The sequence below is a fragment of the Aptenodytes patagonicus genome, chromosome 2, assembly GCF_965638725.1.
Source record: "Aptenodytes patagonicus chromosome 2, bAptPat1.pri.cur, whole genome shotgun sequence".
In the NCBI taxonomy this organism is placed as follows: domain Eukaryota; kingdom Metazoa; phylum Chordata; class Aves; order Sphenisciformes; family Spheniscidae; genus Aptenodytes; species Aptenodytes patagonicus.
Window position 1 is genome coordinate 45,448,733 of NC_134950.1, and position 19,234 is coordinate 45,467,966.

At 38.3% G+C, this 19,234-nt stretch overlaps 1 protein-coding gene across 4 annotated transcripts in view; it reads left to right on the forward strand.

Annotated features, from left to right (window-relative positions):
* The window catches only part of PCMTD1 (protein-L-isoaspartate (D-aspartate) O-methyltransferase domain containing 1), a 49,124-nt gene that overhangs the window by 4,990 nt on the left and 24,900 nt on the right, over positions 1 to 19,234 (forward strand). For 2 of the 4 annotated variants that reach the window (XM_076329722.1, XM_076329723.1), the window contains exon 2: positions 16,640 to 17,066. In XM_076329722.1, coding sequence (XP_076185837.1) covers positions 16,760 to 17,066 — 307 coding nt within the window. In that variant the 5' untranslated portion in view covers positions 16,640 to 16,759. Of the gene's footprint in view, positions 1 to 16,639; positions 17,067 to 17,875; positions 17,960 to 18,000; positions 18,217 to 18,601; positions 18,745 to 19,234 lie in introns of those variants that run through there. The other 2 variants (XM_076329725.1, XM_076329724.1) reach the window with 2 other exon arrangements.

The following is a 19,234-nucleotide window of genomic DNA, read 5'->3' on the forward strand; positions in this document are numbered from 1 at the left end:
TCTCTGTGCTTTTTGTCCTGGTACATCATGCCAACTTCGTGTTTCAGTTAGTGTTGCTACTTTGAAGTTGGCAGTGATGTTAACTAAACCCAAGGAGCTTGAAAACCTGATGAATGTATGTGCGTGGATTCTTGTTAAATGTACTTCTGATCAGAAGCTTATTGGAAACCTTGAAAGTAAGAAGTAAAGATGTCTTTGAAAATGGCAGTTCTAAGAAACTTACTTCTGAAAGCAGGAAGTATTGGAAGTTGTATCTAGAGAGCAACTGTGGTGTCCATCACTTGTACATTGTGACTGCAATTGGTATGTGACTGACTTCTCAACAAAACTTATCAGTCCTTTAAATTGAAGCACAAAAATATAAGTTGTCCTTCATTGTGAGGAGAAAACACTGGTTTAGAAGTCATCATAGAGCAGTTTAAAAAAAAAAAAGACAAAACCCCAAACTCCACAGCCCTAAAATAGTTTAGAGTTGACATCAGGAGTCAGCATGATAACTCTCAGGCTACAGATTCTGGTGTGTTCTTGTGGGGGAGTTCTGGAGTGGGGAGGTGACCATGGAGCAGGAGTAAACCTCTCTGGTTAGAGGGCTGTCTTGTGGCAGAAAAAGACTTGGAGCCCACTGCTTAGAAGATACATTTAATGAAGGCTAATTTTGGAGTTCTGGCTTTGTTTTGTATAGTGTTAAGCGAAGAAAGGATGTAAAGATCTAGTTTGTTACAAGTGCCGAACATTGAGTTCTGTGAGTTGCACAGAGTTGGAGATTTAAGATATTGTGAGTGTTGTTAAGGTGACATAAAATATTGAGGCTTAGAATTTCTCTCAAGTATTGCATTTCAATCCAAATTTTCTCAAAGCAGTAGTTGCTCAGCATACAGCTGCAAAACAAATGCTGGATTTGGGTTTACAGTGTTTCCAGGATGTAAAAGATGACAAATGGAATTAACGTTTTAAAAACTTGTTTGAGGAAACAATCCAGAACTTGCCAACAAAAATGTAAAATTAGTTTTTAAAACTAATTAAAAAACCTAATGGGCTTAGAGCAAGTGGTTTGATAGCAATGTGGGATGTTTGGAATCTTGCGTGAAGGACGCTTATAGGAAGGTGCTATAGCGCATCTGAGTTGTCAGCATGGAGCTGTTAGATATGAGATAGGGTTTACTGAAGGCCTGCATTCTTCCGAAGTTTAAAAAAAAAAAAGGGGGGGGGGGGGAGATGCCAGGCAGAATAAATCTAAGTAGAGGTAGCTGAGCAGTTAGAGAAGGGAGAGCCTTTGTCTTGGTTGCTAACATGCATGCTCTACTGGAGATTGTGTGTGCACAAAGAATATGTGCACAACCAACCAGTTGTGTGGCAGCGTAGTGACTGTGAACAGGATTTCTGTCCTGAGAGTTTCTAGAACCTGGTGATGACAGACTGCACATTCAGTTCTGGTTACAAGTCAGAGTGTCTCCAGGTTTGTTCTTTTGGTCTCTTTTCTTATGAGTCTTTTGGCCGATGATGCCTTAACTTTTATCTGGTTGCTTTTCCAGTCCCAACTGTTGCATTCCTTTCAAAGGACACATCCCTCAGCTTTGTGGTTTGAGTTCTGTCTAGGAGTCTTAAATCACACAATAAGAGCAGCTCTTCTCGCTTATTTGTGGGGAAGCAAGGACAGGATGTGGGCAGAAGAGTTTTCTGTTGTGTTAGTTAACACTAATTGTTGCCATATCATAGGCCAAATAGCTTATAGTTAGCATGAGCACCTAAAATAGCACTGGAGGTCTGTGTTTAAGCACCTGAATCACATAGCAAGTATCAAAGGCTTGCTGTTATTATTGCAAAAACTTTTCTTTGCATGATTTCTGAATAGATAATGCTTATTAAAGCTGTCAGTAGTCATGATTATTTCTTCCTTTTTTTTTAAAACAATTGGCTTGTTAAAGTCCTAAATAATAGGTACGTATTTCTAATGGCAAATCAAGCAACCTTGAAAACTAAGAGCAATGACTTTGTGATACTGGATAATGTTCCACCAGGAGTCATCTGACTGTTATTGGGAAGATTTTTTTCTTTTTTTTTCCAGTTTATGTCTACAAATGCTTTTATAGATTTAGTGGGAGGAGACAGAAGTCAAATCAGAGTTCTTATACAATAGTAGTTTAAGATGTAGTGAAAGACAGTATGCAGTAATATAGTAAACACAAAATACATGCACTCCTGAATGTAACTATTCAAAGTATGTGTATTGGTACTATCCTTCAAGCAAAACAAATAGTATTTGCTATCAGTTCTTGTTGTCTTCAGGAGGGAAAGGGAACTAAATTTCAAGGAGAACATCTCAGAGTTTACATGTCTTACTTAATTCTTTGTTCATATTAAAAAAAAAAGACAAAAAAGCTGCTTCTCCAAAAAGAGATACCTGCATCAATGTATGGCTTCCATAAGTGAAGTGATAAAGTCATTGAAATTGTTTATGGTAATAGTCAGCTAGTGAATCACATCCAACAATTGATATGCTTGTGGTGTCCCTGTCCCAAATGAAAGGCTTGATTCCTATAAATGGTTGTTTCAACATTGAAAGAGGAATTAGGACCATGTGGTTGGGAGAAAATGAGAAGTGGTTACTATTCTGAGAATTTATTTGTGTTATTTCTGTAGCAAATGTTTTCAGTGGATATTCAGGAATCACCATGTGATTTTCTTGACAAATATTTGAAAGAAAAAGCCAAGTAATACTCTTCAACCCAGTCAGGACCACTGTGCTATATAATGGTCTATATATCGAAGTTAAAGATAAGAGAATTGGAGCCACTATCCTGGTAATCATATTTTCAACACAATTGTTTTTGTTTGATAGGTATGGATAAAATGTATGCAAGTTAGCATTGCTGAAAGAATGAACTCTGAAGTTCACTAAAGGAGATGCTTGATTTCAGCAAACAAAGCAAAAGTTAACATTCCTAGAGTACTAATAGTTTCAAGTAACTAGGAATGCTGTGAGTATTTCTACTAGGACATCAGTTTGCCATTAAAGGATTTGATTTCCATCTGAAAATCTTTGCCCGAGACCCATAAAGTTCTTTTTTACTCTTGTTCGTGTTGGATTCTGGCAGGTGGGGTTTTGCTGACTCTTTTTCTGCTGGGACATATGACCCTGCTGTTTATTTGCAAAACTCTCCCCTTTACCTTTTTGAGAATGAACTGTGGTTTTGTTTCCATTCAGTGTAGTCACCTGCTGTCCAGTTTCTTAAGCTTTGCTGTGTTTTTCCTTCAAGAAAATCTAAATTTGGCATTATTGCAGTCAGGACGTCAGTGAAACTGGAAGCACATAGAAAAGTTGAGTTGCTGAGATTCTTTATAACTTTTGCTGAGCTGACAGTTGCAACATTATAAATCCCATAGGCCTTAGTCTCTGCTTACTTACTTCAGTTAATTATGCATTCATTATGACTAAGACTCATTTCTGCCGAGTTTCCTGAGATTCTGTGATGTTTTCTGGAGTAGCTCAGTTGTCAGAAAGAGTCAGTGTAGGATTTGACTTGTCCGTTCTGGGATGCTCTAGATAAACTGGAGTTGTTTGTGATGTAACTAAGGCAGGTTATGTGACTGTAGCAGCCTCTTGTGTTGTATCTGTAAACTACACCTCTCAGGTGAAAACCATGTGCTTTGTATGACTGAAAAAACCCTAATGGGGTAGGATTATGGGGATGAAGATATACTGACACTGTGCAAGTGCACAGCTGCTACATCAAGCAATGATAAAAGGTTTTCAACTTCCATTTCTTGGTGAAATATTTGTATGAATACCTTGAAATGGTCATTGAAGCTTTCCCAAATGCTCCAAATCGCCTCCAGACCACATCTGCTGTTTGTACTGTAAGTAAATCATAACTTTGGAGCCATATTTGTAAGAGTACCTGATTCACACCTGGAGATAAAGAAAAACAATAGTGCAGAAACATTTTGAAGTTAAAAATGTGCTCATGTATTTTTGTTTTGGCTTTTAAAGAAGGCCTATAAGGGGTTTTGTTCAAGTATTTCTAGTTCTTAGTTCAGGCATGCATGGCCCCAGGCCCAGCCAGTACTGAGGCTAAGCACGTATTATCAGTAGCACACAAATACATGTATTCAGCATGTACATATATAAATACACAGTTGGCCACCACATCAATGCAGAAAACACAGCACTAATGTAAGCCCAAACTGTCAGTGGCCTTATCCTGTGGATGGTCAAGCTGAATGTCTGCTACTGGCAAACACATGCATGTATGGATCCTTCCAGTTGCTGGGTTTAGATGCCCATTCTACCCTGAAACTGGTCCTTGGGTCCATTTATCCCCATTGCCTCTTAAACATACACACACACACACTCGTGGTCAGCCACCCCCCCCCCCCCCCAAACACCACAGGTTCTCCAGCGGTTCCCTTGGACCCCCCTTTTCCTCCAGCAGCCAACTCCTTCGGTTGCCTCGCTCGGACGGTCTGCCGCATCACTGGTTCCCAGGCCACTCTGCTAGTTTGCTGGCTGGTCCTGCTTGGTATTCCTTGTGATCCCACCCTGACCTGCAAAAGCTGCCCCCCTCCTTTGCTGGCACCACAGATCCACGGGCTCCTGTGACCTGTGGTCTGACTCCATTTGTCACATAGACACACATGCACACTGAATAGAGCCTCAGGAAAAGAGTTACAAAAGGAGACTAATGAGCAGACAGGACAGACAGCAGTGATTTGGGGGAGAGCACAGCTAGACAGACATACTGACCTGCAGCCTGTTCACAGATGACCTGTCCCTCTTTTCACCATAGCCCTCTGCTTTCCCATGCTTGTTCCTCCCCAAGCCACCTTGATCCCTCCCTTTCCCCACCTTTGCTTCTTCCCCTAAACTTCCCATAACAGGACGTGTGCAATCCCCAAGAGCCTTTCCCCTGCACCTCATGGTAAATCTGGTAGCCCTGTAAGCAGTCCCACCTCTCAATCTGAAAAGTGCCCAGGAGAGGCCTGGTGGTGGTGGGGACGTGGGGAGAGCTGATGGTTCTCCTGTGATAGCCCTGGGAGCAGCTGGGTCAGGGTATTTAGCTGGGTTCCCCCCACCTGCAAGTGTGCCTTTCTGCTCCTTTGTCTGTGTGCGGAATAGCTTTTTATCGCATAACCTAACAGTGTTAACTTTGATATGTGCTGGCAAATAACCTGTTTAATCATTTGCAAGCACAGTTGAAAGTTTATGGTAGAAATTACTGGCTGGCTACAGAGATGTGAATTAAAGTGATACTGTTACAAAAGCAGTAATTTGAAATGTTAGCTCAAAGCGTAGGGTATTTTAACAGCAGGAACAGGGAGAATGCTAGAATGATTGCATGAAACTTTGTGGAACAGGCTTTGGTAACAGTACTAATGCTGTAACCTTTTTAAATTGTGAAATAAGGAGGAGTTTTTTGACACACCCCCCCCACCCCCCCCCCCCCCCGGATGACTTGCATTTGTGTAGAGACTTCTTTGGTAGATTTTTAAAATATATTTAGTTCATACTTGATTTGTATGTTTTGAAAGTTTTGATAAATCATCACTTTCCTTTGGTAAGACCCATGAAAGGATAGTTAATCTCTGTTTTATATAAAGTAGGCATTGGATATCTTGAGAAATAGGGATTTATGGACAAGGTCATGTCATTTTAGAGTATGTTTTTTATGGATTTATGGTATGTCTGGAGAATGAGGCAGATGATGACATGGGCCTTAAAGTATGAGGCATTTGGAGATACGCAGGATTTGGGGATTAAAAAGAAGAAAGTTATGTGCAAGTAAATATCCATCACTTTCTTTAACAAGATAAATTAAAAGTAACTGTTAGTGTACATGTGTTACAGTAAACAAGTTACATTTGAAAAAAATTGGTAAATCCAGTGTGATGCTTCTGGAAGATTGCATCGGTGAAAGAATTTTGTATCTTTCTGAGGAAGAGAAGCAGGAAACAGAGTAGGCCTTACTCAGTCATCCCTCTTGAAGATTACAGGCCTAAGTAATAAAGTAACTTCTCAAAACATACTGTTGTATTGCACTGGTCTATTTTAAGAATTTAGTAAACAGGATCAGGACTTGAATTTTTTATTTATTTAGCATCTTATAAGAAGGGGACACATAATAAATAAAAGTTGAGATTCTCAGGCTGTGAAGTAAACATTTTGATCATACATTATTAAAAGTTGTTTATGCTGTGATTATTACATGCTGTTTTGATGCTTTTAGATAAATTTCTAAAGATCAGAAAACCCGAGGGCTTTAGTGCACTTGGAGCTTGATAAAGTTGGCTGATATTTTTGTTTTTTATTTGGGCCTGGGTTTTTTTGTAGAGACTGCAGTTAATGCATAGCTCTAAGATGAGGTTTCAAGTGTCAGGAATGTAACCATCTTCTATTTTTACACTTGACCTCATTTCTATTTTCTTTTAGGCCTTTCTTTCTGAAGGCAACAGGCGTATGTTGTTCTGTTGCTGCTGGAAGTGAGTTATTTAAATAAAACTTGAAATGTTTATGTGCAATAAGCTTTTGAACTTCAGCACTGGCTGAAATAGTGAATATTTTGTTATGGGCTATGTTTAGCCTACTCAAAACTGTATGAACTGTGACTTGATCTGCTTAAGACTGTAGCTGCAGAAACTACATTTGTTGTAAAAGGTTAGGAAAGTATGTTTCAGTTCTTGTACTAAACCTGCTTTATATTTCATTATAAAAGCGGATTCCCCCCCACCCCGTTATTGGTAGCTTTCTGAAGGTGATACTGAAAGTAAAGGAGCATCGTATTTCACTGTGGTTTGTTACCTTCTGGTCATCACAAACTAAATTATTAAGCGTTTCCTTTCATGAAGAGAAACAGGTTTTGTTTTAAAAATGTTCAATATTTGGCTTGTCCTTTATGTCGAGGTGTCTTAGTTGACTTATGATCAGGATAATGTTAGAGTTTGCAGAAATGTTTGTGTCCCTTGTATGCCTTACGCCTTTTCAGACTAAAGGATTAGATATTCCAAAAGTGGGTCTCTTTTACACATCTCCCTACGCTCTTCTAATTCTTAATATTTGACTGTTATGGCATATATAAACCTGCTTGAAATGAGTATTCCCTGTTAAATACCCTTGTACAAAGCTGTTTATTGTGGCAATGAGTTTTGCAGCCTGGTCACTCTGTAGCTCACTAATTCCTGTGAAATATGTGCACAGACAGCAGTTTCTCTTCTGAAAAACAGGTGCATGATACAGACTCAGTGAATAGCAGCCATCTGTATGTATTGAGCATCACTGACTCATATCTGTCTTATAAAGTCCTGATATTTTAGTTTTGCCAGTGAGCAAGCCACTGTCACCTGGCACCTACTGTTTCTGTGGGTCTCTTAGACCCTCCAGAGAAGCTTCTCTTCTTTCCCCTTTCTCCCAGCCAGTCTGTGATAAAGCAGTACTCTTTGACTAGTTTGTACTGGACAGACTTAAAACAATTGTGGCGTGGGAATGGACAGAGCTGTAGGCACACCTCTCAGGAGCTGAGACCTTTAAAAAGAGTGTACTATAAGGGGACTGCTGTCTTCTTCCATGGACACTGCTGTCAGAGGAAGGATAGAGGATTTTCTGTATGTTGGACATTGGCTTAAGCTGACATCCTTTGTTTATGAGATCTTTTAGTGGAACTTTGACAGGTCATTAAGCCATCTTAGGCTCCTCAGAGATGAGACCATTTCATGCAGTGTCTTACAAACAAGCATCACCAAACTCTTTGGACTGGTGTGGGTAGAGAAGCAATGTTAATTGTTTTGAAATCTACAGTTGATGGGATCCTATAGGGTACGCAGAATCGGGGCAGAGCTAGTGTTCATTCACTCATAAAGGTATACATACAACCTCTTGAGATGTAGTCACCAGTTTGCATATAGCTGACCTCTAATAGTAAGGAACAGACTGGCAACTATTGTTTTGTTGACAACTTATCACCACATACTGTGAAAAAAGCATTCCATGCTGCTCTGGTCAAGTACTATTACCAGGAACTGTCTAGTTCCACCACTCAAGCTGTGTCATACACTGCTGCCATATACATCAGTTCTTGTCATTGTCAATCAGGTATTCAGATTTTTTGTTAGTAGTTAATGCTGCTTTCTGAAATTATTGAAATAATTTAGGGTTTTTTTTTTTAAATCTTGTAGATAGTATCATTGGACTGATACATAACAAATTTTAGTTCTTTGATTTTTCTGATGATACTAGCTAACAGCATCTTGCTGCTTTGGAAAATAATTTTCAGAGCACTTAAGATCAGCACTTCTGTTCATCTGCTTCAGAATATGAGGAGGAGCTGGTTCTGGGGACTGAGCAGCAACTGATTATTAATACTGTCCATCAGTAATGGACAAACTCTTTATGCCTGACAGACTAATGTCTTCTGCACATGTAATAATGTCAGGTGCTTAAAATCTCATGAGACTTTTGCAGGGACGGGCTAATCAGAGTATTGCAGAGCTTTTTATCATCTCATCGGCCTCTCATCCATGCGGGCTTTTTCATTTTACAAATAAAAGCATTTCTTAACAAAAGTTTTATGGCAGATACTGGTTAAATTAAAACTTACTGTGAAATTAGATACTAGCAAACTTTTAAGAGAAGGGAATGTTTCTGCGCTTGTTCCCAATTTAAAGCTTTTTGTAACGTGAATGACTAGATTCAAAATGGTTGTAGGTATGCAAATCCCAAAGATCCCGTGTATTTGAGGTGGGAAGTGGGGGGAAAATAATTTTGCGCAGCTGACCAACAGATAGTCTTTACTAGCGATTGAGTCACTAAATTAGGGCAGTGAGACAGCTTTCCTGTTTCTCAGCCAGGAGTTTTTGTAGGATGTAATTAAGAAAGGTCAGTTAGTGGCCCAGAGGGCATTATAGGATGTGAACGCTGAAGCTGGGTCTGTGGTGACCATTGTGACAACTATTGGAGAATCATAAACATAGCCCTAAATAGATAAAGAGCACAGCTGAGGACTTGCTCTCTGAGGGTATAAGGCTGCTTTAGTACTTACTGGGTATAGATCTACACCCTTAAATTTCAGAAACTATCCTGTACTCTAGGTTTCACCCCAGTATGGCAAACTGCACTGCTAGCTATCTCGGGTGGAAATAGTGAAATCATCTCTTTGTTTTGAAGTAGTCATTCAGAACATGTTTGTGGTGTCACAGGTGGGAGACTTGGAAGAAAAAACTGCTTCTGAAGCCTGGGAGGCTCAGCTTTGCAAACATTTTTTGGTTGCCCAGATTTTAAGCAGTAAGGAGAACTGAGTCAGGATGTGGTGTTAAGCTACGCATTAAAAGTTCCATCCAGGAAATACATAGGATTCTTTGCTTTGCTTTGTAATAAAAGGTAATGAATTTTAAAGTTTTTATCAGCATACCTGAAAACAGGTCTGGCGTATAGAACTGGTATATAGAAAATGTTACTTTCAGCATTCAATCCTTGCCATTGTGTGAAGAGGGTAGATAGAATTTCAGATGAGAAAAACAAATCCAGCACAGAGGAAAACATAGACTGAGAAAGGAATGTATCCCAGTCCAAAGAAGGAGAAAAAAAAAGTGTTGTGTTTTGTTCCCCTGGGTGGACAACCAACAAAATTCTATGTTGTTTTATTATTTTTTACTTTAAAATGGAGACAGTTCACAGGAACTTTAAAAAAAAAAAAAGAGGAAAAAGTCAAAAAGTTCAGTAGACATTCAGCGAGATTGGTCCAAAAATTTACACCCTTGTGTAACTACCAAGATTAAGGTCATTTGATCATCAAATCTGCGTTGATGTGCTTGTGTTGTGGCTTAACCCCAGTCAGCAACCAAGCACCGCACAGCCGCTCGCTCACCCTCTCCCCCCTGGTGGGATGGGGGAGAGAATCGAAAGAGCAAAAGTAAGAAAACTTGTGGGTTGAGATAAGAACAGTTTAAGGATTGAAATAAAATAATAATAATAAGTCATGGAAAGGAAAACAACAAAAGGAGAGAAACAAAACCCAGGAAAAACAAGTGATGTAACTGCTCACCACCTGCCGACTGACGCCCAGCCAGTTCCCGAGCAGTGATTGCTGCCCCCCCGGCCAGCTTTCCCCCAGTTTATGTACTGAGCATGATGTCACATGGTATGGAATACCCCTTTGGCCAGTTTGGGTCAGCTGTCCTGGCTGTGCCCCCTCCCAGCTTCTCGCTGGCAGAGCATAGGAAGCTGAAAAGTCCTTGACTAGTGTAAGTCCTACTTAGCAACAACTGAAACACCAGCGTGTTATCAAATTGTTCTCATGCTCAGTCCAAAACACAGCACTAATACCAGCTACTAGGAGGAAAATTGACTTGATCCCAGCCAAAACCAGGACTGCTGGTTTTGTCAACAGCAATGTCACTGCTCATACATTTGTGGAGTGCTGTAAGCTTCATTGCATCTTCTGAGAGAAATGCAGTAACACGTGTGCTGCTTGGTGTGTTCAGGTGACTGGAGGTAGAGTGAGAGCAAGCACGCACCTGGAATCTTGTATAAACAGCTGTTGAAGGCCTAAACAGGAGGATCAGGGCTTAAGCTTACATCAGACTTGACAAACATTTTCTGCCCAAGTAGGTCAGTGCAATTCAGGTTAAGTCAGTAGTTGCAGCTGTTTACGTTCATTTGGCTTAACTTTAATCCTGTGGTCTGTTCCTTGTTCCATTGCTATATTACAAAGAACCTTGAAGTATGCTTTGTGGAGTACATTACACTGGAGGGCTGACTCTACTTGTTTTTGTACTTGTTTCTGTTTAACTTGAAAAGCTTCTTGAAATGATCCACTGAACAGTAGGTTAGGAGTGAATGTTTTTGAGTGAGATGAGTCTAGAGTATAGACTTCAAAAATGTGCAGTTTCCAAGAGTTTTCCTTAATGCACTTAGTATGTTATTATACCCTGAAAACAAGTTTTCCTTCTTTCTAAACTATTTGGAGTGACAGAAGAGTTGTGGAAGAGAAGGCAGTTCCAGTAGCACCTACTTTTCCAAAGCGTTTAGACTTTTTATTGCCTTTAGTAGCAGTTTAGCAGCAACACATATGTATAAAAGTTTAAAAAAAAAAAAAGTTTGTGAAGACTTCATTCTGAAATATGTCTGTGTCCCACAGTTTATTCTGATTTTTGTAGTCACCTACTACAATTACCTCCAGCACACAGTTCATATTTTGGTTTCTCCAGCCTTTGCCTGGTGGAGCTAATGTTACAATTTCTCTTTTCCTTTCAAATAGTAATCAGTCATTCTGTTTATTTGAAAGGTCCTGCCTAAATCTTAGACTCAGATCTGCAGTTTGGAGTTGAATTTCCTCTTGTGCAGCACTGTTACAATACTTGGGAGGAAAGGGGAAGCTAAACTAAAAATGGAGTCCTTTTGTTGTAGGAGTCGCTGGGCAGGACGAGGACAGGCAAAACATTATCTTGAGTTCATTACAGCTGCAGGAGTGGAACGAATTGAGTCTGAACAGAAGTAGGTCTAACATTTGGTTGGTGGCCTGGGAAACACTAAACCTCTGCTGATGAGAGTGGTGTTGCTGACTTCTGCCATGAGTAAACTGAAACTGTTAAATGGACTGAAGTGTTTCAAGCCCTTTTGTGCATTTGTGGTTAATTCCCTCCAGTTGCCAGTCACAGAATATTCGTTTTTGGGGAAAGTTAACAGCTGACTCCTATGTCTATATTAATGAGTAGCTTGGTGGTTTATTTTTGTCTCTTCCCCATCCTCCCCCCCCCCCCACCCCCCACCCTGCGGGTAAGGGGGGAGGTTCACCAAACAATTTTGTATGCCATCTATGAGTTTAAAGTAATGTATCACAGTCTTGATTAAGTGTGTTGTGGTGTGTTCCAAGCTGATGTCTTGGTGAAAATAGATCTGAGGGGGGGAGACTTACGTTAGTTCTGAGGAACAGACTTGAAATATGGCTGATCTCATTTATTATATTTTCTTTTCTATTTTTAACCCTTTGAAACAAGAGTCAAGTTAGTAGGCTCAAATAACCTGTATTTTTAAGGAGTCATCTCTGTAAAGTCAGGATGTGTCAGTATTACAAGTTAGTAAATTTGTAAGATATTTGACATTGTATGGATTTAACAAAGGCAAAGCTTTGTCTGTCAAATTAACTACATACCTTGTTAGCATGGTATTTAATCGGTAAGAGAGTGTGCAGTCCTTAGTGACCTAAGGAATTAACTTGAAGTGCAAATGTATTTGTAAAATTCTGAAACGTGCAAAACTTGTGTCCCTTGGAGAGCAGGCAAAAAAAACTTGGCAAACCTTACATCTGGTTACTAACTTCTCAGATAAGAGTTTTGCATAGCTCAAAATGGTGAAGAATTAAAATGCACTCAAATTGTCAGCACTTCTTAAATTCACATAGCCAAAGAACACCTGTTCAAATAATGTGACAATATTAAAAAAAAAAATCAAATTACTTATGATAAGGAATTCCAGTAAAATTGGTTACAAGTTAGGTCAGAAACAAGTCAGAGGTGGTGTGATACAGTTGTGTGGATTTTTACAGAAATTGGAAAGTGTGTTGACATTTCATTTTTATTGGGAATATAAGAAACTTCAAGATAAAGTGTTCCAACTTGTAAAAATAAATTCATGAATAGTGTGGAATGAGAAGCAGTTTTTTTAATTGTAGTTGGTTTTAATCAGTGAATGAACTTTTTTTATTCAAGACTATATTGAAATTTTTACTCCTAAACTACAATTTCTGTTGGCTTCTATATTCCAAAGATTCCTAAGGCTAAAGGCAATTGCTGCATTTTGTTAATGTTATGCACCGTTCCCCTTTCTTCTGAAATTTCTATACCTCTTGGTGTAATGGGCATCAGAATGCTGCTCGTGCTCTTTGTGAACTGCGTGCATTTCAATTTAGGTATCGGTGAGCTTTCCAGCTACATAAAAAGTTTTATCATAGTAGGCTCTGCTGTCTTTATCTTGGTCCTGGGTCAGCTGTCACAAGGAAGCTTTGACTAACTTGCCCTTTTTCTCCAGCTGTGCTAAAATAGCTTGTGGGGTGGTTTCTTTCTTGTGTTTAAAATAGTAGAAAATGTATCTGACTTCACACAGCTATTGCCTCTGTTAGAAGCAAGTAATTTTACTTTCATAAGGTAAAAGCTTACAAACATAAAAGCATTGGAGGGGAAGTAAAATATCACAAAATACTTCTCTGCAGCACAAGAGGTCACTTTTCATGAAAAGATCTATTTCTTTAACTTCCTAGGGTGTTTTTTGTTCTTTAACAAAAATACTTGAGTAGCATTTTTGCTTACCAATAGCTGTAGAGGCCAGAGTAGAGCACCATAGTTGATTAACGAAAGCAAACAATATCACTGTCTCTGCCTAATGTCACCTTCTTCAGCCGGGGCAGTGTATCCAAAGATGCAACAACCTTCAGCCACACTTCCAACTAGCCACTCTGCTAGATGCTGTGTAAGCATCCCATTCTTGAGTGGAGGCTCTCTGTTTTTTCCCCCACTTTCCAAAATGTCATGCTGTGTGCCAGACCTTTTCTGTTCTAGCCTTTGAGATTCTGTGTGATAACCATTAATGAAGGTGAAATGCTTGGTGGGTGTAATCAGTAGAAGATCTTGTGATACTATAGTAACTTTAGCTGTCAGATAATACCAAGAATATAAAATTACAAAATACCTGAAGAAATGAATTCTGTTTTAGCATAATGACTATATTGAAGTTAGCAAATGTTATTTACAGGAAAGAAATTTTAGGTGAAACTAGGAAAGACTTTTTTTGATGGAAACGATAATGCTTTAAGTTGGAAGACTTGCCTTTTTCCATCTGAGCAGTTTGTGTATTTGCCTGCTCACCAGTTGAGTGTAGATAGTTGGTGAAGTTCTCCATCTGCTGGTGCGAGGTGGTGAATGCACTCTGCAGGTAGGGCTGGGAGTGGTATTTCTGTTTCTCAAATGTAGCAGCTGCATTAGTCTTCAAGACAGTTCGTACATTTACTTTTTAGTTAAAATTATTTCCAAACATATCTCAAGACAATCATGAACTTTTTAGGATAAAGGGATGGCAAAAACTGTTGTTTCAGTCACTATAGATTATTAAACTTGTTAACTATTGTTCAATTCGGCAGTTCATTGAACTTTTAGGTTTGATGCAAGTGCAGACAAGCAAGCAGGGCTGGAATATTTTTACAAATTAATTTTTACTTAAAAAAAAATAAAATCTTTCCTCAAGTTCCACATTTCCTGCCTAAATTGTCCCTTATTTTTTTCACAAATAGAAAGGGATGTTCCTGCACGATTGAACACACATAGGCCTACTTATTCAGCTCTGGAACACTAGGATGTTGAAGTGCAGTTTTTCTACTTTCACCAAAGGTTTTCCTGCTGGTTGATAATTGCGCCTGGTGACTTTTTACCTCTTTCCACTCCGGGATGTCAGTGAGAATTGGTTTTGCTTCAGACAGAAGCACACAGCTGAGTGGTGAATAGTCATCATTTCACCCATGATTTTACCAGGGCTCTGGCAGCCCTGAGCATTCCACACAATCCCCTTCTTTTTTAAGTATGTTTGTAGTTAAGGAGAAGCATTGTGACTATGATCTGATAATTTGAGCTTGTGTGCTTGAAATTCTAAACCTAGCTGTATATCTTAGCACTGGTACTATACTGTTACTCATCTTCATTAGTGACTTGGTGTTTTATGTAAATTAATGCAAGGCAAAGATAAGGAAACACTTCTGTCAGTCAGAATTGCAAATAGAAGTGAGGTTTCCTTTGTTGGAAGACTTTTTTGATGGCCATCTAGACAGGAGAGGGATAAGAATTGTACAACTTTGATGTTGGATACTGTAGAATTTTTTTTTAAAGCAAGAAGAAAATAACAGGCCAAAACAAATTTCAAAGTTTGTTTTCCCTTATTCGTAGTTTTCCCTTATTTAGGATTATGTGCATCTTTATGTATGCCCTCTCTGCTCAGAACTGATCTTTAATAGTCTTAGTACTCTCTTGATTCTGAGCTTGGTGTTCAGAAAAGTGAATCTACTCATTGGACTACAGTCTAGCACGTGACCACATTTTTTACATTCACAAGGATGTTTCAGTGCTTTACTTCAGAATCACTGCTGTTTGCAGTTTAATCCTTCAGGAAAATGGTTCAAACTCCAAAAGTCTTTGTTTAATGTTGCAATTGGGGGGGGGGGACACCAAATTTGAAGTTGCTTGTAGTTTCTGGAAGTTTCCATTTGGTTTTATGAAAAGGTTTATTAGTACTGTTTTGATAGAGACCTGTTAAACGTGGTAAAGGATTCATTAGTGTTCTAAGAAGGTTCTTAATTTAAAGTGTTTAACCATAAAAATTGTGTTGTGGTGATCCCTATAATGTAAACTTAGGAACCAGCTTCATTCTGATAACTTAAATGACCTTGGGCATCTGGATTGTTTCTGTGAATTCCTGACTCACGAATTTGCACAAATAGGCATGTACAAAACAAGAATTTGCTGAATTGCATTGGAGTATTTCTCAGATAAAAGATTACATTCATAATTTTAAAAAGAATGCTCGGTGAAATATGCTTGTTTGAAGAGGCAGGTGGAATTTTTTAAAAGGTGATACTCAGTAATGCAATTAAAGATTCAGGGGTGAGTGTCTCATTTATTCTTATTCTTTGTTAACTAGGTTACCTAGAATGTGCACCAAGATTCATGATGGTCTTTTTCTTCTTTTGGCTATCTAAGCTGACTTTGTAATTAATGTTAGTAACTAGCTCACTATGGGTACTCTATTCATCTAGAAGTGGTGCATTAAACTTTTTTGTTTTCCTTTCTTCCAGTCTTCTGTTGCTATTTTACTTGTAAATCATGCAACACTAAGAATGTTGACACAGGGATTTTAGGAGTTTAGTGATTAATAATGTAATAACTGCAGATAAAATACAGATCTGAAGGAATTATTTTGAAGGGAATATGCTGTGCAGAATTCATGAAACTTGCTAGTCACTTAAGAGCCGTCAAGTTGTTGAAAACGTCTGGGTACTTAAGGAATTTGTACTCCTCTAGTGAATATGGCAGGCACTAGGAGGAGCTCAGATACTCAGAGGGGTTTCCAGAACGGAGGAATGTGTGGTTGTGTCTGCACTAGTGTTCTGGTTCAACTCAAAAGTGAACATCTGAGAAGCATCTCCTGGACATCGCCACTCACCTGGCTTTGTCTCCCACTGGGGGGTGATTTCAGAGCATGTAAACCCGGTTTCTTTCAAATATAACTAAGTTGGTACATGCTCCAACTGCTGTTGGACATTTAGTTCTCAGAATGGGACTAGAGCTAGTCCAAAGGCAGTTGCTGTCCCCCCCAAATATATATAATATGGGTGGTAGGTTCTTAGAACTGTTCAGTGTCTGTGTAAACTCTTAACGCTGCATTGCTTGCTAATGCAGACAGCCCATGTTGACATATTAAAGCTGAGCTGAAAAACATTGGATTGAGTTAAAATCTGAAGGGCAGAATTTTGATTAAATACTGGCTGTCCTGACTCTTAATAGTTGTGCTTCGTAAAGTGATCCAATACTAACAATATTTCATCACCCTCTAATAGTTGTTGCTTTGTTTCTCTTTTGAAACTCAAGTTATGTAAACATATCTATTTTCCAGGACTCGTTTGTGATGTGCTTCTGAAAGAAGAACTGAGAATCCATTACATACTTACACTTTTGGGAAAACTCTCCTCCTAATGCATTTTACAAACTAATTGAATTATCATAGAAATTCAGCATGGGAGGAGCTGTGAGTGCTGGAGAAGACAACGATGACTTAATTGATAACTTGAAAGAAGCTCAGTACATTCGCACTGAGAGTGTGGAGCAAGCCTTCAGAGCAATTGATCGTGGTGATTATTATCTGGAAGGATACAGGGACAATGCCTATAAAGACTTGGCCTGGAAGCATGGAAATATACACTTGTCAGCACCTTGCATTTATTCTGAAGTCATGGAAGCACTGAAGCTTCAGCCTGGATTATCTTTTCTAAATCTGGGTAGTGGAACCGGATACTTGAGTACAATGGTGGGATTAATATTAGGTAACTTAACGTTTTTATTTTAATATAGTGTTTCTGCATATTTTTAGAAGATTATACAAGCCCTGTAAAACTTACTTCTACTTCTTTAAAAATGACAGTACTATACTTAAGACTGGGTGTTTGAGATGTGTTGTTAAAATACTGTATGTTTTCTACAAGCTGTTCACTGACACTGCTGTTCAGTGACATTTCATGGAGTGCTTTGGAAGAGGCAATTGTTCCTGCTTGCCTTTCAGTAGTCTAAAATTCTCATTTGAAAGGAAACAGTCCTTTTGTTGCTTAAAAGGAAAAGGCAAAAAAGAACAATTTTTGATGACTAAAATTTTAGTCTGCATTTGCACCATGTTTATGCTCTTACTCTAGGTTACTGTTTTGATCTTCAGTTTATGGAAAGAAATCTAAATTGTAAAGGCTAATGACTCTTGAAGAAACGTAATTGAAAAATGAATCTATCAGCGTGCAAACAATTTTTTTTTAAATACATTCATTTAATCATTTTATTAGTGAGAAAGTTCTAGGATGTAGACTGGTAAGACTGTTTGAGCACTGCAGGTCTGTAGGTTTTTAAAACTATTTTAACAGATTAGCACTGTGGGTTTTTTCTTCTGTTTTCAAACACATTTCCTGTATGGAAAAAAGATGGAATGAAATATTGCTGTCTACATTTAAATTTTAAAACCTACCTTAGAGAGAAAAATTCTTTAATTCTTCCTCCTCCCCAATATTTAGAATACAGAGCATGTGTACCAACAAATACTTTTTTTTTGGCAAGTGAATCTCATTACATGAAATAACTTCATTTATTTCAGTACGTAGTTTTCATAGATATAATTTTATTGACTGCATTACATGGAGTCTTCATATTTCCTTGGTTGCAGAAACCTTGCTGACAGGTAATATATAAAGATTTTGCATACATTTATTTATATACACGACTGAGGTGTGAAGAGTTGATTTGTTAATTTTCAATTAGTTTAGTTACTTTCTGTCATCTGTTCTTATTTATTAAAGAGTAGAAATTATCCCTAATAGTACATAACAAACGTCATTTGTTGGCATCTCTGGCAGTGTCTTCTGTTCCAGTTAATACCAATAAATTCATCAGATTCCTGTTTCCACAAAAGAACAGTAGAATTATGTTCATTCACAGGTAAAAATAAAAAAGAAGATATCTACTCTATTAGAGTGTTGCTTTGCCCTTTTCAAGAGCGTTTCTGTTTAAGAGAGTAGATATTTTTAATTAGGTTGTAATATTTTAAGTTCAGCGTTCTGTTTCAGCATTAAAACAATTAGTAAATATTGCTGCATTCTCTTCTCTAAAATGTTTGCTCAGGGTAGTGAGTGATGGTATTCATTTATTTCTCTGTCTTGTGGAAAGCTTTGTTATTTCATTATTCTTTCTTAACTATGATGTTTAAAAAAGAAATTGTGGCTTATGTATATTGCACTTTTGTATCTGTGTATTTATCTAACTTATTTTGAGTGGCTGTTGGCTGGCTGTTGAATGCTCCTGGGTTTGACCTCTCCTTATCAAGCAGAATTCCTATCCTTGAGAATATTATATGCGGAGTTGAAGAAATTAAACAGGAAAAGACCTGTCTTCTACAGAGGGTGAGATTGGCTGACAGCCCCCGAGGAGCACGGTTACACTGCAGATGTTCCCACAGAGCCAGCTCAGGTGCTGATACTTCTCTAGCAGTGCTGAGGAGCCTGGAGCAGCGACTGCTCAGCTATTTACAGAAGTGGACTTTCCATGTTTCTGTAGTGCTGTACCCAGTCTCCAAAGTCTGCTTAGTGTTGTAATGTGGTTTGAGTGCTAGGTTGAGGCATGGAAGGTATAAATATAGTTTGTGTGCCTTTATTTTCTTACTCTGCTCCCTTTGATAAAATTACTAGTTACATATAATCATTCTTCTTTATTTTAGTGTTTGTTTTAAACCAGGGAACAGCTGCTTTAACAAAGAAAAATAAACAGAAGTAATTTTCTGACAAATAAACCATATATATTTTTAAAAGCTCACTTTTTTTTTTAAACCGATTTCAGCATGCACTGCAATTAGTAACAGAGAACCATGTGTTTTTTGACAGTAGTTGAATATCTTTCAATTTGATAATGTAGTGAGGAGTATTTCTGCCACGTTGGCAGTGTCAAAATGACTAGATTAAAT